Source organism: Halictus rubicundus, chromosome 14 (genome assembly GCF_050948215.1).
Source record: "Halictus rubicundus isolate RS-2024b chromosome 14, iyHalRubi1_principal, whole genome shotgun sequence".
NCBI classification, from domain to species: Eukaryota; Metazoa; Arthropoda; class Insecta; order Hymenoptera; family Halictidae; genus Halictus; species Halictus rubicundus.
In genome coordinates this window covers 1,431,008-1,454,250 of record NC_135162.1, presented here as the reverse complement: position 1 = coordinate 1,454,250, position 23,243 = coordinate 1,431,008, and the positions used below count along the sequence as shown (strand labels likewise).

Genomic DNA, 23,243 nt, shown 5'->3' with positions numbered 1-23,243 from the left:
AATCGTTTTTTGAACAGCTCTTCATATGCGCTGTATTGCACTCGCCGGTGCAGTCGCAATAGGCCATAAAACAGCTCTTCATATGCGCTGCATTGCACTCGCCGGTGCAATTGCGACCTTCGATTGCAATCGTTTTTTGAACAGCTCTTCATATGCGCTGTATTGCACTCGCCGGTGCAGTCGCAATAGGCCATAAACCAGCTCTTCATATGCGCTTTATTGCACTCGCCGGTGCAGTCGCAATAGGCCATAAAACAGCTCTTCATATGCGCTGTATCGCACTCGCCGGTGCAATTGCGACCTTCGATTGCAATCGTTTTTTCAACAGCTCTTCGTATGCGCTGTATTGCACTCGCCGGTGCAGTCGCAATAGGCCATAAACCAGCTCTTCATATGCGCTGTATTGCACTCGCCGGTGCAATTGCAACCTTCGATTGCAATCGTTTTTTGAACAGCTCTTCATATGCGCTGTATTGCACTCGCCGGTGCAATTGCGACCTTCGATTGCAATCGTTTTTTGAACAGCTCTTCATATGCGCTGTATTGCACTCGCCGGTGCAGTCGCAATAGGCCATAAAACAGCTCTTCATATACGCTGTATCGCACTCGCCGGTGCAATTGCGACCTTCGATTGCAATCGTTTTTTGAACAGCTCTTCATATGCGCTGTATTGCACTCGCCGGTGCAGTCGCAATAGGCCATAAAACAGCTCTTCATATGCGCTGTATTGCACTCGCCGGTGCAATTGCGACCTTCGATTGCAATCGTTTTTTCAACAGCTCTTCGTATGCGCTGTGTTGCACTCGCCGGTGCAATTGCGACCTTCGTTTGCAATCGTTTTTTGAACAGCTCTTCATATGCGCTGTATTGCACTCGCCGGTGCAGTCGCAATAGGCCATAAAACAGCTCTTCATATGCGCTGTATTGCACTCGCCGATGCAATTGCGACCTTCGATTGCAATCGTTTTTTGAACAGCTCTTCATATGCGCTGTATTGTACTCGCCGGTGCAGTCGCAATAGGCCATAAAACAGCTCTTCATATGCGCTGTATTGCACTCGTCGGTGCAGTCGCAATAGGCCATAAAACAGCTCTTCATATGCGCTGTATTGCACTCGCCGGTGCAATCGCGACCTTCGATTGCAATCGTTTTTTGAACAGCTATTCATATGCGCTGTATTGCACTCGCCGGTGCAGTCGCAATAGGCCATAAACCAGCTCTTCATATGCGCTGTATTGCACTCGCCGGTGCAATTGCGACCTTCGATTGCAATTGTTTTTTGAACAGCTCTTCATATGCGCTGTATTGCACTCGCCGGTGCAGTCGCAATAGGCCATAAAACAGCTCTTCATATGCGCTGTATCGCACTCGCCGGTGCAATTGCAACCTTCGATTGCAATCGTTTTTTGAACAGCTCTTCATATGCGCCGTATCGCACTCGCCGGTGCAATTGCGACCTTCGATTGCAATCGTTTTTTTAACAGCTCTTCATATGCGCTGTATTGCACTCGCCGGTGCAGTCGCAATAGGCCATAAAACAGCTCTTCATATGCGCTGTATTGCACTCGCCGGTGCAATTGCGACCTTCGATTGCAATCGTTTTTTCAACAGCTCTTCGTATGCGCTGTGTTGCACTCGCCGGTGCACTTGCGACCTTCGTTTGCAATCGTTTTTTGAACAGCTCTTCATATGCGCTGTATTGCACTCGCCGGTGCAATTGCGACCTTCGATTGCAATCGTTTTTTCAACAGCTCTTCGTATGCGCTGTGTTGCACTCGCCGGTGCACTTGCGACCTTCGTTTGCAATCGTTTTTTGAACAGCTCTTCATATGCGCTGTATTGCACTCGCCGGTGCAGTCGCAATAGGCCATAAAACAGCTCTTCATATGCGCTGTATTGCACTCGCCGATGCAATTGCGACTTTCGATTGCAATCGTTTTTTGAACAGCTCTTCATATGCGCTGTATTGTACTCGCCGGTGCAGTCGCAATAGGCCATAAAACAGCTCTTCATATGCGCTGTATTGCACTCGTCGGTGCAGTCGCAATAGGCCATAAAACAGCTCTTCATATGCGCTGTATTGCACTCGCCGGTGCAATTGCGACCTTCGATTGCAATCGTTTTTTCAACAGCTCTTCGTATGCGCTGTGTTGCACTCGCCGGTGCACTTGCGACCTTCGTTTGCAATCGTTTTTTGAACAGCTCTTCATATGCGCTGTATTGCACTCGCCGGTGCAGTCGCAATAGGCCATAAAACAGCTCTTCATATGCGCTGTATTGCACTCGCCGATGCAATTGCGACTTTCGATTGCAATCGTTTTTTGAACAGCTCTTCATATGCGCTGTATTGTACTCGCCGGTGCAGTCGCAATAGGCCATAAAACAGCTCTTCATATGCGCTGTATTGCACTCGTCGGTGCAGTCGCAATAGGCCATAAAACAGCTCTTCATATGCGCTGTATTGCACTCGCCGGTGCAATCGCGACCTTCGATTGCAATCGTTTTTTGAACAGGTCTTCATATGCGCTGTATTGCACTCGCCGGTGCAGTCGCAATAGGCCATAAACCAGCTCTTCATATGCGCTGTATTGCACTCGCCGGTGCAATTGCGACCTTCGATTGCAATCGTTTTTTGAACAGCTCTTCATATGCGCTGTATTGCACTCGCCGGTGCAGTCGCAATAGGCCATAAAACAGCTCTTCATATGCGCTGTATCGCACTCGCCGGTGCAATTGCGACCTTCGATTGCAATCGTTTTTTCAACAGCTCTTCGTATGCGCTGTATTGCACTCGCCGGTGCAGTCGCAATAGGCCATAAACCAGCTCTTCATATGCGCTGTATTGCACTCGCCGGTGCAATTGCAACCTTCGATTGCAATCGTTTTTTGAACAGCTCTTCATATGCGCTGTATTGCACTCGCCGGTGCAATTGCGACCTTCGATTGCAATCGTTTTTTGAACAGCTCTTCATATGCACTGTATTGCACTCGCCGGTGCAGTCGCAATAGGCCATAAAACAGCTCTTCATATGCGCTGTATCGCACTCGCCGGTGCAATTGCGACCTTCGATTGCAATCGTTTTTTGAACAGCTCTTCATATGCGCTGTATTGCACTCGCCGGTGCAGTCGCAATAGGCCATAAAACAGCTCTTCATATGCGCTGTATTGCACTCGCCGGTGCAATTGCGACCTTCGATTGCAATCGTTTTTTCAACAGCTCTTCGTATGCGCTGTGTTGCACTCGCCGGTGCAATTGCGACCTTCGTTTGCAATCGTTTTTTGAACAGCTCTTCATATGCGCTGTATTGCACTCGCCGGTGCAGTCGCAATAGGCCATAAAACAGCTCTTCATATGCGCTGTATTGCACTCGCCGATGCAATTGCGACCTTCGATTGCAATCGTTTTTTGAACAGCTCTTCATATGCGCTGTATTGTACTCGCCGGTGCAGTCGCAATAGGCCATAAAACAGCTCTTCATATGCGCTGTATTGCACTCGTCGGTGCAGTCGCAATAGGCCATAAAACAGCTCTTAATATGCGCTGTATTGCACTCGCCGGTGCAATCGCGACCTTCGATTGCAATCGTTTTTTGAACAGCTCTTCATATGCGCTGTATTGCACTCGCCGGTGCAGTCGCAATAGGCCATAAACCAGCTCTTCATATGCGCTGTATTGCACTCGCCGGTGCAATTGCGACCTTCGATTGCAATCGTTTTTTGAACAGCTCTTCATATGCGCTGTATTGCACTCGCCGGTGCAGTCGCAATAGGCCATAAACCAGCTCTTCATATGCGCTTTATTGCACTCGCCGGTGCAGTCGCAATAGGCCATAAAACAGCTCTTCATATGCGCTGTATCGCACTCGCCGGTGCAATTGCGACCTTCGATTGCAATCGTTTTTTCAACAGCTCTTCGTATGCGCTGTATTGCACTCGCCGGTGCAGTCGCAATAGGCCATAAAACAGCTCTTCATATGCGCTGTATTGCACTCGACGATGCAATTGCGACCTTCGATTGCAATCGTTTTTTGAACAGCTCTTCATATGCGCTGTATTGTACTCGCCGGTGCAGTCGCAATAGGCCATAAAACAGCTCTTCATATGCGCTGTATTGCACTCGCCGGTGCAGTCGCAATAGGCCATAAAACAGCGCTTCATATGCGCTGTATTGCACTCGCCGGTGCAATCGCGACCTTCGATTGCAATCGTTTTTTGAACAGCTCTTCATATGCGCTGTATTGCACTCGCCGGTGCAGTCGCAATAGGCCATAAACCAGCTCTTCATATGCGCTGTATTGCACTCGCCGGTGCAATTGCGACCTTCGATTGCAATCGTTTTTTGAACAGCTCTTCATATGCGCTATATTGCACTCGCCGGTGCAGTCGCAATAGGCCATAAAACAGCTCTTCATATGCGCTGTATTGCACTCGCCGGTGCAATTGCGACCTTCGATGGCAATCATTTTTGAACAGCCCTTCATATGCGCTGTATTGCACTCGCCGGTGCAGTCGCAATAGGCCATAAACCAGCTCTTCATATGCGCTTTATTGCACTCGCCGGTGCAATTGCAACATTCGATTGCAATCGTTTTTTGAACAGCTCTTCATATGCGCTGTATTGCACTCGCCGGTGCAATTGCGACCTTCGATTGCAATCGTTTTTTTAACAGCTCTTCATATGCGCTGTATTGCACTCGCCGGTGCAGTCGCAATAGGCCATAAACCAGCTCTTCATATGCGCTGTATTGCACTCGCCGGTGCAATTGCGACCTTCGATTGCAATCGTTTTTTGAACAGCTCTTCATATGCGCTATATTGCACTCGCCGGTGCAGTCGGAATAGGCCATAAAACAGCTCTTCATATGCGCTGTATTGCACTCGCCGGTGCAATTGCGACCTTCGATTGCAATCGTTTTTTGAACAGCTCTTCATATGCGCTGTATTGCACTCGCCGGTGCAGTCGCAATAGGCCATAAACCAGCTCTTCATATGCGCTTTATTGCACTCGCCGGTGCAATTGCAACCTTCGATTGCAATCGTTTTTTGAACAGCTCTTCATATGCGCTGTATTGCACTCGCCGGTGCAATTGCGACCTTCGATTGCAATCGTTTTTTGAACAGCTCTTCATATGCGCTGTATTGCACTCGCCGGTGCAGTCGCAATAGGCCATAAAACAGCTCTTCATATGCGCTGTATTGCACTCGCCGGTGCAATTGCGACCTTCGATTGCAATCGTTTTTTCAACAGCTCTTCGTATGCGCTGTGTTGCACTCGCCGGTGCAATTGCGACCTTCGTTTGCAATCGTTTTTTGAACAGCTCTTCATATGCGCTGTATTGCACTCGCCGGTGCAGTCGCAATAGGCCATAAACCAGCTCTTCATATGCGCTGTATTGCACTCGCCGGTGCAATTGCGACCTTCGATTGCAATTGTTTTTTGAACAGCTCTTCATATGCGCAGTATTGCACTCGCCGGTGCAGTCGCAATAGGCCATAAAACAGCTCTTCATATGCGCTGTATCGCACTCGCCGGTGCAATTGCAACCTTCGATTGCAATCGTTTTTTGAACAGCTCTTCATATGCGCTGTATCGCACTCGCCGGTGCAATTGCGACCTTCGATTGCAATCGTTTTTTGAACAGCTCTTCATATGCGCTGTATTGCACTCGCCGGTGCAGTCGCAATAGGCCATAAAACAGCTCTTCATATGCGCTGTATTGCACTCGCCGGTGCAATTGCGACCTTCGATTGCAATCGTTTTTTCAACAGCTCTTCGTATGCGCTGTGTTGCACTCGCCGGTGCACTTGCGACCTTCGTTTGCAATCGTTTTTTGAACAGCTCTTCATATGCGCTGTATTGCACTCGCCGGTGCAATTGCGACCTTCGATTGCAATCGTTTTTTCAACAGCTCTTCGTATGCGCTGTGTTGCACTCGCCGGTGCAGTCGCAATAGGCCATAAAACAGCTCTTCATATGCGCTGTATTGCACTCGTCGGTGCAGTCGCAATAGGCCATAAAACAGCTCTTCATATGCGCTGTATTGCACTCGCCGGTGCAATCGCGACCTTCGATTGCAATCGTTTTTTGAACAGGTCTTCATATGCGCTGTATTGCACTCGCCGGTGCAGTCGCAATAGGCCATAAACCAGCTCTACATATGCGCTGTATTGCACTCGCCGGTGCAATTGCGACCTTCGATTGCAATCGTTTTTTGAACAGCTCTTCATATGCGCTGTATTGCACTCGCCGGTGCAGTCGCAATAGGCCATAAAACAGCTCTTCATATGCGCTGTATTGCACTCGCCGGTGCAATTGCGACCTTCGATTGCAATCGTTTTTTTGAACAGCTATTCATATGCGCTGTATTGTACTCGCCGGTGCAGTCGCAATAGGCCATAAAACAGCTCTTCATATGCGCTGTATTGCACTCGCCGGTGCAATTGCGACCTTCGATTGCAATCGTTTTTCGAACAGCTCTTCATATGCGCTGTATTGCACTCGCCGGTGCAGTCGCAATAGGCCATAAAACAGCTCTTCATATGCGCTGTATTGCACTTGCCGGTGCAAATGCGACCTTCGATTGCAATCGTTTTTTCAACAGCTCTTCATATGCGCTGTATTGCACTCGCCGGTGCAATTGCGACCTTCGATTGCAATCGTTTTTTGAACAGCTCTTCATATGCGCTGTATTGCACTCGCCGGTGCAGTCGCAATAGGCCATAAAACAGATCTTCATATGCGCTGTATTGCACTCGCCGGTGCAATTGCGACCTTCGATTGCAATCGTTTTTTGAACAGCTCTTCATATGCGCTGTATTGCACTCGCCGGTGCAGTCGCAATAGGCTATAAAACAGCTCTTCATATGCGCTGTATTGCACTCGCCGGTGCAATTGCGACCTTCGATTGCAATCGTTTTTCGAACAGCTCTTCATATGCGCTGTATTGCACTCGCCGGTGCAGTCGCAATAGGCCATAAACCAGCTCTTCATATGCGCTGTATTGCACTCGCCGGTGCAATTGCGACCTTCGATTGCAATCGTTTTTTCAACGGCTCTTCATATGCGCTGTATTGCACTCGCCGGTGCAATTGCGACCTTCGATTGCAATCGTTTTTTGAACAGCTCTTCATATGCGCTGTATTGCACTCGCCGGTGCAGTCGCAATAGGCCATAAAACAGCTCTTCATATGCGCTGTATTGCACTCGCCGGTGCAATTGCGACCTTCGATTGCAATCGTTTTTTTGAACAGCTATTCATATGCGCTGTATTGTACTCGCCGGTGCAGTCGCAATAGGCCATAAAACAGCTCTTCATATGCGCTGTATTGCACTCGCCGGTGCAATTGCGACCTTCGATTGCAATCGTTTTTCGAACAGCTCTTCATATGCGCTGTATTGCACTCGCCGGTGCAGTCGCAATAGGCCATAAAACAGCTCTTCATATGCGCTGTATTGCACTCGCCGGTGCAAATGCGACCTTCGATTGCAATCGTTTTTTCAACAGCTCTTCATATGCGCTGTATTGCACTCGCCGGTGCAATTGCGACCTTCGATTGCAATCGTTTTTTGAACAGCTCCTCATATGCGCTGTATTGCACTCGCCGGTGCAGTCGCAATAGGCCATAAAACAGCTCTTCATATGCGCTGCATTGCACTCGCCGGTGCAATTGCGACCTTCGATTGCAATCGTTTTTTGAACAGCTCTTCATATGCGCTGTATTGCACTCGCCGGTGCAGTCGCAATAGGCCATAAACCAGCTCTTCATATGCGCTTTATTGCACTCGCCGGTGCAGTCGCAATAGGCCATAAAACAGCTCTTCATATGCGCTGTATCGCACTCGCCGGTGCAATTGCGACCTTCGATTGCAATCGTTTTTTCAACAGCTCTTCGTATGCGCTGTATTGCACTCGCCGGTGCAGTCGCAATAGGCCATAAACCAGCTCTTCATATGCGCTGTATTGCACTCGCCGGTGCAATTGCAACCTTCGATTGCAATCGTTTTTTGAACAGCTCTTCATATGCGCTGTATTGCACTCGCCGGTGCAATTGCGACCTTCGATTGCAATCGTTTTTTGAACAGCTCTTCATATGCGCTGTATTGCACTCGCCGGTGCAGTCGCAATAGGCCATAAAACAGCTCTTCATATACGCTGTATCGCACTCGCCGGTGCAATTGCGACCTTCGATTGCAATCGTTTTTTGAACAGCTCTTCATATGCGCTGTATTGCACTCGCCGGTGCAGTCGCAATAGGCCATAAAACAGCTCTTCATATGCGCTGTATTGCACTCGTCGGTGCAGTCGCAATAGGCCATAAAACAGCTCTTCATATGCGCTGTATTGCACTCGCCGGTGCAATCGCGACCTTCGATTGCAATCGTTTTTTGAACAGCTATTCATATGCGCTGTATTGCACTCGCCGGTGCAGTCGCAATAGGCCATAAACCAGCTCTTCATATGCGCTGTATTGCACTCGCCGGTGCAATTGCGACCTTCGATTGCAATTGTTTTTTGAACAGCTCTTCATATGCGCTGTATTGCACTCGCCGGTGCAGTCGCAATAGGCCATAAAACAGCTCTTCATATGCGCTGTATCGCACTCGCCGGTGCAATTGCAACCTTCGATTGCAATCGTTTTTTGAACAGCTCTTCATATGCGCCGTATCGCACTCGCCGGTGCAATTGCGACCTTCGATTGCAATCGTTTTTTGAACAGCTCTTCATATGCGCTGTATTGCACTCGCCGGTGCAGTCGCAATAGGCCATAAAACAGCTCTTCATATGCGCTGTATTGCACTCGCCGGTGCAATTGCGACCTTCGATTGCAATCGTTTTTTCAACAGCTCTTCGTATGCGCTGTGTTGCACTCGCCGGTGCACTTGCGACCTTCGTTTGCAATCGTTTTTTGAACAGCTCTTCATATGCGCTGTATTGCACTCGCCGGTGCAGTCGCAATAGGCCATAAAACAGCTCTTCATATGCGCTGTATTGCACTCGCCGATGCAATTGCGACTTTCGATTGCAATCGTTTTTTGAACAGCTCTTCATATGCGCTGTATTGTACTCGCCGGTGCAGTCGCAATAGGCCATAAAACAGCTCTTCATATGCGCTGTATTGCACTCGTCGGTGCAGTCGCAATAGGCCATAAAACAGCTCTTCATATGCGCTGTATTGCACTCGCCGGTGCAATTGCGACCTTCGATTGCAATCGTTTTTTCAACAGCTCTTCGTATGCGCTGTGTTGCACTCGCCGGTGCACTTGCGACCTTCGTTTGCAATCGTTTTTTGAACAGCTCTTCATATGCGCTGTATTGCACTCGCCGGTGCAGTCGCAATAGGCCATAAAACAGCTCTTCATATGCGCTGTATTGCACTCGCCGATGCAATTGCGACTTTCGATTGCAATCGTTTTTTGAACAGCTCTTCATATGCGCTGTATTGTACTCGCCGGTGCAGTCGCAATAGGCCATAAAACAGCTCTTCATATGCGCTGTATTGCACTCGTCGGTGCAGTCGCAATAGGCCATAAAACAGCTCTTCATATGCGCTGTATTGCACTCGCCGGTGCAATCGCGACCTTCGATTGCAATCGTTTTTTGAACAGGTCTTCATATGCGCTGTATTGCACTCGCCGGTGCAGTCGCAATAGGCCATAAACCAGCTCTTCATATGCGCTGTATTGCACTCGCCGGTGCAATTGCGACCTTCGATTGCAATCGTTTTTTGAACAGCTCTTCATATGCGCTGTATTGCACTCGCCGGTGCAGTCGCAATAGGCCATAAAACAGCTCTTCATATGCGCTGTATCGCACTCGCCGGTGCAATTGCGACCTTCGATTGCAATCGTTTTTTCAACAGCTCTTCGTATGCGCTGTATTGCACTCGCCGGTGCAGTCGCAATAGGCCATAAACCAGCTCTTCATATGCGCTGTATTGCACTCGCCGGTGCAATTGCAACCTTCGATTGCAATCGTTTTTTGAACAGCTCTTCATATGCGCTGTATTGCACTCGCCGGTGCAATTGCGACCTTCGATTGCAATCGTTTTTTGAACAGCTCTTCATATGCACTGTATTGCACTCGCCGGTGCAGTCGCAATAGGCCATAAAACAGCTCTTCATATGCGCTGTATCGCACTCGCCGGTGCAATTGCGACCTTCGATTGCAATCGTTTTTTGAACAGCTCTTCATATGCGCTGTATTGCACTCGCCGGTGCAGTCGCAATAGGCCATAAAACAGCTCTTCATATGCGCTGTATTGCACTCGCCGGTGCAATTGCGACCTTCGATTGCAATCGTTTTTTCAACAGCTCTTCGTATGCGCTGTGTTGCACTCGCCGGTGCAATTGCGACCTTCGTTTGCAATCGTTTTTTGAACAGCTCTTCATATGCGCTGTATTGCACTCGCCGGTGCAGTCGCAATAGGCCATAAAACAGCTCTTCATATGCGCTGTATTGCACTCGCCGATGCAATTGCGACCTTCGATTGCAATCGTTTTTTGAACAGCTCTTCATATGCGCTGTATTGTACTCGCCGGTGCAGTCGCAATAGGCCATAAAACAGCTCTTCATATGCGCTGTATTGCACTCGTCGGTGCAGTCGCAATAGGCCATAAAACAGCTCTTAATATGCGCTGTATTGCACTCGCCGGTGCAATCGCGACCTTCGATTGCAATCGTTTTTTGAACAGCTCTTCATATGCGCTGTATTGCACTCGCCGGTGCAGTCGCAATAGGCCATAAACCAGCTCTTCATATGCGCTGTATTGCACTCGCCGGTGCAATTGCGACCTTCGATTGCAATCGTTTTTTGAACAGCTCTTCATATGCGCTGTATTGCACTCGCCGGTGCAGTCGCAATAGGCCATAAACCAGCTCTTCATATGCGCTTTATTGCACTCGCCGGTGCAGTCGCAATAGGCCATAAAACAGCTCTTCATATGCGCTGTATCGCACTCGCCGGTGCAATTGCGACCTTCGATTGCAATCGTTTTTTCAACAGCTCTTCGTATGCGCTGTATTGCACTCGCCGGTGCAGTCGCAATAGGCCATAAAACAGCTCTTCATATGCGCTGTATTGCACTCGACGATGCAATTGCGACCTTCGATTGCAATCGTTTTTTGAACAGCTCTTCATATGCGCTGTATTGTACTCGCCGGTGCAGTCGCAATAGGCCATAAAACAGCTCTTCATATGCGCTGTATTGCACTCGCCGGTGCAGTCGCAATAGGCCATAAAACAGCGCTTCATATGCGCTGTATTGCACTCGCCGGTGCAATCGCGACCTTCGATTGCAATCGTTTTTTGAACAGCTCTTCATATGCGCTGTATTGCACTCGCCGGTGCAGTCGCAATAGGCCATAAACCAGCTCTTCATATGCGCTGTATTGCACTCGCCGGTGCAATTGCGACCTTCGATTGCAATCGTTTTTTGAACAGCTCTTCATATGCGCTATATTGCACTCGCCGGTGCAGTCGCAATAGGCCATAAAACAGCTCTTCATATGCGCTGTATTGCACTCGCCGGTGCAATTGCGACCTTCGATGGCAATCATTTTTGAACAGCCCTTCATATGCGCTGTATTGCACTCGCCGGTGCAGTCGCAATAGGCCATAAACCAGCTCTTCATATGCGCTTTATTGCACTCGCCGGTGCAATTGCAACATTCGATTGCAATCGTTTTTTGAACAGCTCTTCATATGCGCTGTATTGCACTCGCCGGTGCAATTGCGACCTTCGATTGCAATCGTTTTTTTAACAGCTCTTCATATGCGCTGTATTGCACTCGCCGGTGCAGTCGCAATAGGCCATAAACCAGCTCTTCATATGCGCTGTATTGCACTCGCCGGTGCAATTGCGACCTTCGATTGCAATCGTTTTTTGAACAGCTCTTCATATGCGCTATATTGCACTCGCCGGTGCAGTCGGAATAGGCCATAAAACAGCTCTTCATATGCGCTGTATTGCACTCGCCGGTGCAATTGCGACCTTCGATTGCAATCGTTTTTTGAACAGCTCTTCATATGCGCTGTATTGCACTCGCCGGTGCAGTCGCAATAGGCCATAAACCAGCTCTTCATATGCGCTTTATTGCACTCGCCGGTGCAATTGCAACCTTCGATTGCAATCGTTTTTTGAACAGCTCTTCATATGCGCTGTATTGCACTCGCCGGTGCAATTGCGACCTTCGATTGCAATCGTTTTTTGAACAGCTCTTCATATGCGCTGTATTGCACTCGCCGGTGCAGTCGCAATAGGCCATAAAACAGCTCTTCATATGCGCTGTATTGCACTCGCCGGTGCAATTGCGACCTTCGATTGCAATCGTTTTTTCAACAGCTCTTCGTATGCGCTGTGTTGCACTCGCCGGTGCAATTGCGACCTTCGTTTGCAATCGTTTTTTGAACAGCTCTTCATATGCGCTGTATTGCACTCGCCGGTGCAGTCGCAATAGGCCATAAAACAGCTCTTCATATGCGCTGTATTGCACTCGCCGATGCAATTGCGACCTTCGATTGCAATCGTTTTTTGAACAGCTCTTCATATGCGCTGTATTGTACTCGCCGGTGCAGTCGCAATAGGCCATAAAACAGCTCTTCATATGCGCTGTATTGCACTCGTCGGTGCAGTCGCAATAGGCCATAAAACAGCTCTTCATATGCGCTGTATTGCACTCGCCGGTGCAATCGCGACCTTCGATTGCAATCGTTTTTTCAACAGCTCTTCATATGCGCTGTATTGCACTCGCCGGTGCAGTCGCAATAGGCCATAAACCAGCTCTTCATATGCGCTGTATGCACTCGCCGGTGCAGTCGCAATAGGCCATAAAACAGCTCTTCATATGCGCTGTATTGCACTCGCCGGTGCAATTGCGACCTTCGATTGCAATCGTTTTTTGAATAGCTCTTCATATGCGCTGTATTGCACTCGCCGGTGCAGTCGCAATAGGCCATAAACCAGCTCTTCATATGCGCTTTATTGCACTCGCCGGTGCAGTCGCAATAGGCCATAAAACAGCTCTTCGTATGCGCTGTATTGCACTCGCCGGTGCAGTCGCAATAGGCCATAAACCAGCTCTTCATATGCGCTGTATCGCACTCGCCGGTGCAATTGCAACCTTCGATTGCAATCGTTTTTTGAACAGCTCTTCATATGCGCTGTATTGCACTCGCCGGTGCAATTGCGACCTTCGATTGCAATCGTTTTTTCAACAGCTCTTCATATGCGCTGTATTGCACTCGCCGGTGCAGTCGCAATAGGCCATAAAACAGCTCTTCATATGCGCTGTATCGCACTCGCCGGTGCAATTGCGACCTTCGATTGCAATCGTTTTTTGAACAGCTCTTCATATGCGCTGTATTGTACTCGCCGGTGCAGTCGCAATAGGCCATAAAACAGCTCTTCATATGCGCTGTATTGCACTCGTCGGTGCAGTCGCAATAGGCCATAAAACAGCTCTTCATATGCGCTGTATTGCACTCGCCGGTGCAATCGCGACCTTCGATTGCAATCGTTTTTTGAACAGCTCTTCATATGCGCTGTATTGCACTCGCCGGTGCAGTCGCAATAGGCCATAAAACAGCTCTTCATATGCGCTGTATCGCACTCGCCGGTGCAATTGCGACCTTCGATTGCAATCGTTTTTTGAACAGCTCTTCATATGCGCTGTATTGTACTCGCCGGTGCAGTCGCAATAGGCCATAAAACAGCTCTTCATATGCGCTGTATTGCACTCGTCGGTGCAGTCGCAATAGGCCATAAAACAGCTCTTCATATGCGCTGTATTGCACTCGCCGGTGCAATCGCGACCTTCGATTGCAATCGTTTTTTGAACAGCTCTTCATATGCGCTGTATTGCACTCGCCGGTGCAGTCGCAATAGGCCATAAAACAGCTCTTCATATGCGCTGTATTGCACTCGCCGGTGCAATTGCGACCTTCGATTGCAATCGTTTTTTGAACAGCTCTTCATATGCGCTTTATTGCACTCGCCGGTGCAGTCGCAATAGGCCATAAAACAGCTCTTCATATGCGCTGTATTGCACTCGCCGGTGCAATTGCGACCTTCGATTGCAATCGTTTTTTGAACAGCTCTTCATATGCGCTGTATTGCACTCGCCGGTGCAGTCGCAATAGGCCATAAACCAGCTCTTCATATGCGCTTTATTGCACTCGCCGGTGCAATTGCAACATTCGATTGCAATCGTTTTTTGAACAGCTCTTCATATGCGCTGTATTGCACTCGCCGGTGCAATTGCGACCTTCGATTGCAATCGTTTTTTGAACAGCTCTTCATATGCGCTGTATTGCACTCGCCGGTGCAGTCGCAATAGGCCATAAACCAGCTCTTCATATGCGCTGTATTGCACTCGCCGGTGCAATTGCGACCTTCGATTGCAATCGTTTTTTGAACAGCTCTTCATATGCGCTATATTGCACTCGCCGGTGCAGTCGCAATAGGCCATAAAACAGCTCTTCATATGCGCTGTATTGCACTCGCCGGTGCAATTGCGACCTTCGATTGCAATCGTTTTTTGAACAGCTCTTCATATGCGCTGTATTGCACTCGCCGGTGCAGTCGCAATAGGCCATAAACCAGCTCATCATATGCGCTTTATTGCACTCGCCGGTGCAATTGCAACCTTCGATTGCAATCGTTTTTTGAACAGCTCTTCATATGCGCTGTATTGCACTCGCCGGTGCAATTGCGACCTTCGATTGCAATCGTTTTTTCAACAGCTCTTCGTATGCGCTGTGTTGCACTCGCCGGTGCAATTGCGACCTTCGTTTGCAATCGTTTTTTGAACAGCTCTTCATATGCGCTGTATTGCACTCGCCGGTGCAGTCGCAATAGGCCATAAAACAGCTCTTCATATGCGCTGTATTGCACTCGCCGATGCAATTGCGACCTTCGATTGCAATCGTTTTTTGAACAGCTCTTCATATGCGCTGTATTGTACTCGCCGGTGCAGTCGCAATAGGCCATAAAACAGCTCTTCATATGCGCTGTATTGCACTCGTCGGTGCAGTCGCAATAGGCCATAAAACAGCTCTTCATATGCGCTGTATTGCACTCGCCGGTGCAATCGCGACCTTCGATTGCAATCGTTTTTTCAACAGCTCTTCATATGCGCTGTATTGCACTCGCCGGTGCAGTCGCAATAGGCCATAAACCAGCTCTTCATATGCGCTGTATTGCACTCGCCGGTGCAATTGCGACCTTCGATTGCAATCGTTTTTTGAACAGCTCTTCATATGCGCTGTATGCACTCGCCGGTGCAGTCGCAATAGGCCATAAACCAGCTCTTCATATGCGCTTTATTGCACTCGCCGGTGCAGTCGCAATAGGCCATAAAACAGCTCTTCATATGCGCTGTATTGCACTCGCCGGTGCAATTGCGACCTTCGATTGCAATCGTTTTTTGAACAGCTCTTCATATGCGCTGTATTGCACTCGCCGGTGCAGTCGCAATAGGCCATAAACCAGCTCTTCATATGCGCTTTATTGCACTCGCCGGTGCAGTCGCAATAGGCCATAAAACAGCTCTTCGTATGCGCTGTATTGCACTCGCCGGTGCAGTCGCAATAGGCCATAAACCAGCTCTTCATATGCGCTGTATCGCACTCGCCGGTGCAATTGCAACCTTCGATTGCAATCGTTTTTTGAACAGCTCTTCATATGCGCTGTATTGCACTCGCCGGGGCAATTGCGACCTTCGATTGCAATCGTTTTTTCAACAGCTCTTCATATGCGCTGTATTGCACTCGCCGGTGCAGTCGCAATAGGCCATAAAACAGCTCTTCATATGCGCTGTATCGCACTCGCCGGTGCAATTGCGACCTTCGATTGCAATCGTTTTTTGAACAGCTCTTCATATGCGCTGTATTGTACTCGCCGGTGCAGTCGCAATAGGCCATAAAACAGCTCTTCATATGCGCTGTATTGCACTCGTCGGTGCAGTCGCAATAGGCCATAAAACAGCTCTTCATATGCGCTGTATTGCACTCGCCGGTGCAATCGCGACCTTCGATTGCAATCGTTTTTTGAACAGCTCTTCATATGCGCTGTATTGCACTCGCCGGTGCAGTCGCAATAGGCCATAAAACAGCTCTTCATATGCGCTGTATTGCACTCGCCGGTGCAATTGCAACCTTCGATTGCAATCGTTTTTTGAACAGCTCTTCATATGCGCTGTATTGCACTCGCCGGTGCAATTGCGACCTTCGATTGCAATCGTTTTTTGAACAGCTCTTCATATGCACTGTATTGCACTCGCCGGTGCAGTCGCAATAGGCCATAAAACAGCTCTTCATATGCGCTGTATCGCACTCGCCGGTGCAATTGCGACCTTCGATTGCAATCGTTTTTTGAACAGCTCTTCATATGCGCTGTATTGCACTCGCCGGTGCAGTCGCAATAGGCCATAAAACAGCTCTTCATATGCGCTGTATTGCACTCGCCGGTGCAATTGCAACCTTCGATTGCAATCGTTTTTTGAACAGCTCTTCATATGCGCTGTATTGCACTCGCCGGTGCAGTCGCAATAGGCCATAAACCAGCTCTTCATATGCGCTGTATTGCACTCGCCGGTGCAATTGCGACCTTCGATTGCAATCGTTTTTTGAACAGCTCTTCATATGCGCTATATTGCACTCGCCGGTGCAGTCGCAATAGGCCATAAAACAGCTCTTCATATGCGCTGTATTGCACTCGCCGGTGCAATTGCGACCTTCGATTGCAATCGTTTTTTGAACAGCTCTTCATATGCGCTGTATTGCACTCGCCGGTGCAGTCGCAATAGGCCATAAACCAGCTCTTCATATGCGCTTTATTGCACTCGCCGGTGCAGTCGCAATAGGCCATAAAACAGCTCTTCATATGCGCTGTATTGCACTCGCCGGTGCAATCGCGACCTTCGATTGCAATCGTTTTTTGAACAGCTCTTCATATGCGCTGTATTGCACTCGCCGGTGCAGTCGCAATAGGCCATAAAACAGCTCTTCATATGCGCTGTATTGCACTCGCCGGTGCAATTGCGACCTTCGATTGCAATCGTTTTTTGAACAGCTCTTCATATGCGCTTTATTGCACTCGCCGGTGCAGTCGCAATAGGCCATAAAACAGCTCTTCATATGCGCTGTATTGCACTCGCCGGTGCAATTGCGACCTTCGATTGCAATCGTTTTTTGAACAGCTCTTCATATGCGCTGTATTGCACTCGCCGGTGCAGTCGCAATAGGCCATAAACCAGCTCTTCATATGCGCTTTATTGCACTCGCCGGTGCAATTGCAACATTCGATTGCAATCGTTTTTTGAACAGCTCTTCATATGCGCTGTATTGCACTCGCCGGTGCAATTGCGACCTTCGATTGCAATCGTTTTTTGAACAGCTCTTCATATGCGCTGTATTGCACTCGCCGGTGCAGTCGCAATAGGCCATAAACCAGCTCTTCATATGCGCTGTATTGCACTCGCCGGTGCAATTGCGACCTTCGATTGCAATCGTTTTTTGAACAGCTCTTCATATGCGCTATATTGCACTCGCCGGTGCAGTCGCAATAGGCCATAAAACAGCTCTTCATATGCGCTGTATTGCACTCGCCGGTGCAATTGCGACCTTCGATTGCAATCGTTTTTTGAACAGCTCTTCATATGCGCTGTATTGCACTCGCCGGTGCAGTCGCAATAGGCCATAAACCAGCTCATCATATGCGCTTTATTGCACTCGCCGGTGCAATTGCAACCTTCGATTGCAATCGTTTTTTGAACAGCTCTTCATATGCGCTGTATTGCACTCGCCGGTGCAATTGCGACCTTCGATTGCAATCGTTTTTTCAACAGCTCTTCGTATGCGCTGTGTTGCACTCGCCGGTGCAATTGCGACCTTCGTTTGCAATCGTTTTTTGAACAGCTCTTCATATGCGCTGTATTGCACTCGCCGGTGCAGTCGCAATAGGCCATAAAACAGCTCTTCATATGCGCTGTATTGCACTCGCCGATGCAATTGCGACCTTCGATTGCAATCGTTTTTTGAACAGCTCTTCATATGCGCTGTATTGTACTCGCCGGTGCAGTCGCAATAGGCCATAAAACAGCTCTTCATATGCGCTGTATTGCACTCGTCGGTGCAGTCGCAATAGGCCATAAAACAGCTCTTCATATGCGCTGTATTGCACTCGCCGGTGCAATCGCGACCTTCGATTGCAATCGTTTTTTCAACAGCTCTTCATATGCGCTGTATTGCACTCGCCGGTGCAGTCGCAATAGGCCATAAACCAGCTCTTCATATGCGCTGTATTGCACTCGCCGGTGCAATTGCGACCTTCGATTGCAATCGTTTTTTGAACAGCTCTTCATATGCGCTGTATGCACTCGCCGGTGCAGTCGCAATAGGCCATAAACCAGCTCTTCATATGCGCTTTATTGCACTCGCCGGTGCAGTCGCAATAGGCCATAAAACAGCTCTTCATATGCGCTGTATTGCACTCGCCGGTGCAATTGCGACCTTCGATTGCAATCGTTTTTTGAACAGCTCTTCATATGCGCTGTATTGCACTCGCCGGTGCAGTCGCAATAGGCCATAAACCAGCTCTTCATATGCGCTTTATTGCACTCGCCGGTGCAGTCGCAATAGGCCATAAAACAGCTCTTCGTATGCGCTGTATTGCACTCGCCGGTGCAGTCGCAATAGGCCATAAACCAGCTCTTCATATGCGCTGTATCGCACTCGCCGGTGCAATTGCAACCTTCGATTGCAATCGTTTTTTGAACAGCTCTTCATATGCGCTGTATTGCACTCGCCGGGGCAATTGCGACCTTCGATTGCAATCGTTTTTTCAACAGCTCTTCATATGCGCTGTATTGCACTCGCCGGTGCAGTCGCAATAGGCCATAAAACAGCTCTTCATATGCGCTGTATCGCACTCGCCGGTGCAATTGCGACCTTCGATTGCAATCGTTTTTTGAACAGCTCTTCATATGCGCTGTATTGTACTCGCCGGTGCAGTCGCAATAGGCCATAAAACAGCTCTTCATATGCGCTGTATTGCACTCGTCGGTGCAGTCGCAATAGGCCATAAAACAGCTCTTCATATGCGCTGTATTGCACTCGCCGGTGCAATCGCGACCTTCGATTGCAATCGTTTTTTGAACAGCTCTTCATATGCGCTGTATTGCACTCGCCGGTGCAGTCGCAATAGGCCATAAAACAGCTCTTCATATGCGCTGTATTGCACTCGCCGGTGCAATTGCAACCTTCGATTGCAATCGTTTTTTGAACAGCTCTTCATATGCGCTGTATTGCACTCGCCGGTGCAATTGCGACCTTCGATTGCAATCGTTTTTTGAACAGCTCTTCATATGCACTGTATTGCACTCGCCGGTGCAGTCGCAATAGGCCATAAAACAGCTCTTCATATGCGCTGTATCGCACTCGCCGGTGCAATTGCGACCTTCGATTGCAATCGTTTTTTGAACAGCTCTTCATATGCGCTGTATTGCACTCGCCGGTGCAGTCGCAATAGGCCATAAAACAGCTCTTCATATGCGCTGTATTGCACTCGCCGGTGCAATTGCAACCTTCGATTGCAATCGTTTTTTGAACAGCTCTTCATATGCGCTGTATTGCACTCGCCGGTGCAGTCGCAATAGGCCATAAACCAGCTCTTCATATGCGCTGTATTGCACTCGCCGGTGCAATTGCGACCTTCGATTGCAATCGTTTTTTGAACAGCTCTTCATATGCGCTATATTGCACTCGCCGGTGCAGTCGCAATAGGCCATAAAACAGCTCTTCATATGCGCTGTATTGCACTCGCCGGTGCAATTGCGACCTTCGATTGCAATCGTTTTTTGAACAGCTCTTCATATGCGCTGTATTGCACTCGCCGGTGCAGTCGCAATAGGCCATAAACCAGCTCTTCATATGCGCTTTATTGCACTCGCCGGTGCAATTGCAACATTCGATTGCAATCGTTTTTTGAACAGCTCTTCATATGCGCTGTATTGCACTCGCCGGTGCAATTGCGACCTTCGATTGCAATCGTTTTTTGAACAGCTCTTCATATGCGCTGTATTGCACTCGCCGGTGCAATTGCGACCTTCGATTGCAATCGTTTTTTGAACAGCTCTTCATATGCGCTGTATTGCACTCGCCGGTGCAGTCGCAATAGGCCATAAAACAGCTCTTCATATGCGCTGTATCGCACTCGCCGGTGCAATTGCAACCTTCGATTGCAATCGTTTTTTGAACAGCTCTTCATATGCGCTGTATTGCACTCGCCGGTGCAGCCGCAATAGGCCATAAAACAGCTCTTCATATGCGCTGTATTGCACTCGCCGGTGCAATTGCGACCTTCGATTGCAATCGTTTTTTCAACAGCTCTTCGTATGCGCTGTGTTGCACTCGCCGGTGCAATTGCGACCTTCGATTGCAATCGTTTTTTGAACAGCTCTTCATATGCGCTGTATTGCACTCGCCGGTGCAGTCGCAATAGGCCATAAAACAGCTCTTCATATGCGCTGTATTGCACTCGCCGGTGCAGTCGCAATAGGCCATAAAACAGCTGTTCATATGCGCTGTATTTCACTCGCCGGTGCAATCGCGACCTTCGATTGCAATCGTTTTTTCAACAGCTCTTCGTATGCGCTGTGTTGCACTCGCCGGTGCAATTGCGACCTTCGATTGCAATCGTTTTTTGAACAGCTCTTCATATGCGCTGTATTGTACTCGCCGGTGCAGTCGCAATAGGCCATAAAACAGCTCTTCATATGCGCTGTATTGCACTCGCCGGTGCAGTCGCAATAGGCCATAAACCAGCTCTTCATATGCGCTGTATCGCACTCGCCGGTGCAATTGCGACCTTCGATTGCAATCGTTTTTTGAACAGCTCTTCATATGCGCTGTATTGCACTCGCCGGTGCAATTGCGACCTTCGATTGCAATCGTTTTTTGAACAGCTCTTCATATGCGATGTATTGCACTCGCCGGTGCAGTCGCAATAGGCCATAAACCAGCTCTTCATATGCGCTGTATTGCACTCGCCGGTGCAATTGCGACCTTCGATTGCAATCGTTTTTTGAACAGCTCTTCATATGCGCTGTATTGTACTCGCCGGTGCAGTCGCAATAGGCCATAAAACAGCTCTTCATATGCGCTGTATTGCACTCGCCGGTGCAATTGCGACCTTCGATGGCAATCGTTTTTTGAACAGCTCTTCATATGCGCTGTATCGCACTCGCCGGTGCAATTGCGACCTTCGATTGCAATCGTTTTTTGAACAGCTCTTCATATGCGCTGTATTGCACTCGCCGGTGCAATTGCGACCTTCGATTGCAATCGTTTTTTGAACAGCTCTTCATATGCACTGTATTGCACTCGCCGGTGCAGTCGCAATAGGCCATAAAACAGCTCTTCATATGCGCTGTATCGCACTCGCCGGTGCAATATAGGCCTTTTATCTTTGACTAGATGTACCTGGTTCTACTGCACATGCATTTTCTTTCTGTGCGTACAATGGTTCCCTAAACGGCTGGCCTCTATTGAATCTACTGTCTATTATTTCAGGCAGCATGTAGTCCTCGTAGAATCTTTTTAATTTTTCTTCCATCTCTGCTGCCCAGTATGCATCGTCTCTTTTCACTTGTATTATCTTCATTCCTTTTGGCGTCCATAAACAGAATATAGCATTTTGTCTATTTGTTATGTGCAATTGTCCTTGCACTTGATGATAGTAATGGTCAGTTTTATTCATTTTATCACCCTGAAAAATGCGTCGTATCGCATAAATCTTCTCCACTGCTTCATCGGGATTTAAATCCCTCGCCGAATGTGGACACTTTATCTCGACGATTGTATCGTCCTGTACAAGTCCATCTGGTGTCGCACCTAAGTAAGGCACGACAGAATCGATGAACAGCCCACACGGTAGAATAGAGATTCCTAATTCTACTTCCATTTGTCTTAGATCGTTCATCTCGTTTTCCCTTCCGTATTATACGGCTGGCAGACTTTCGATTTGTGGGTACATCACAGCTTTCAAACAACTTGCTCGTGATGTAGTCTTTCGTAATCGGCATACTGGGCCGAAATTGTATGCTGTTAATAATTTCTTCCTATAGGCCATCCATCTTTCGCTGTTCCCTTGATTACGAGTTTCAGCCTCGATCGTGTGTCGAATCGATTGCCACTCGAGGAGCGTTGTCATGTGTCTCTCACATTCAGAAACATATACTGTCTCCTCCATGTCTGGTTTTGCCGCACTGGGACCATAATCCTTGTCGCATTGTTGTTTCTCCTGTCGGAAGGAGGATGCTTTCTTTCGTGCTCTATATTCAATTTCCTTTTCCGCTTCACGCTTGCGTCGATTTTCCAACTGTTTTACGATGGTTGTCGGTTCTTTGTTCATTACAGCACTCAATCGACTAAACGTTTCTTTTGTGTTGAATTGGACAACAGCAGCAGAGGCTCTACCTTGATAAGAACCTCTTTGTCCATAGTTTACTCGTTTCCCTGCGATGAATTTCGCAATTATATTATTAAAGCACTCTACGGCGTTATTATTCAATGTATATAATAAACTTTCAGCATGAACGAAGAGCGGCTGCATTGCCTCTTCGATGTTTTGATAAATACCCGTTTCTTTTAATTGCGGGACATAATTGATTTGTTCGGGGTCAGAGTATTTGCTACAAAAGTGAGCCAATTTCTGACACTCTTTGTGTTCACCGAACACGTGACTTGGCACGTTTCTCAGATCTATTTTCAAATTTTTTATTTGGTCTGATAATCTCAGCTTTTCTTTGAAGCGGTGTTCTGCAGCTTTCTTTACACCAGTGCGCAGACGGAGGGCATTTTGCTTCACGATACCTCTTAGATTTTTGTAGCGGCCTTTTGCAACGATCTCATTTATCTTTCTGCTGAAATTCCGCAAAAGATGGTTGGTGCATTCAATTTTCCGCACTTGTAGCATGTACTCTTTATACAGATCGTTATCCAAGATCTTTTTATAGACGCTGCTATCACCGTCGGCAACCAAAATATTGTATGTGTATATTAGGCCGTGCATTTCTACGCTACATTGGAATTCTTCCACAATAGCAGCACTTTCCATGCCCGTCGAACTCTGATCGCGACCCCAGTTTTTGTAGCAGCGATGCTCGCGTGCCACTTCCTTCTTTTTAGCTGCTGCGTGGCAAATAAAGCAGAATTTATTTTTTACATTGATGTATAGAACCTT

The 23,243-nt window shown here is 48.3% G+C and overlaps 1 protein-coding gene across 1 annotated transcript in view; it reads right to left on the bottom strand.

Moving 5' to 3' along the window:
• Positions 1 to 21,980, bottom strand: part of LOC143361021 (uncharacterized) — a 47,021-nt gene extending 25,041 nt beyond the window's left edge. The window contains exon 1 of the mRNA XM_076800261.1: positions 21,520 to 21,980. Within this exon, the coding sequence (XP_076656376.1) occupies positions 21,520 to 21,980 (461 nt within the window). The remainder of the gene's footprint in view (positions 1 to 21,519) is intronic.
• Positions 21,981 to 23,243: the final 1,263 nt, after the last annotated feature.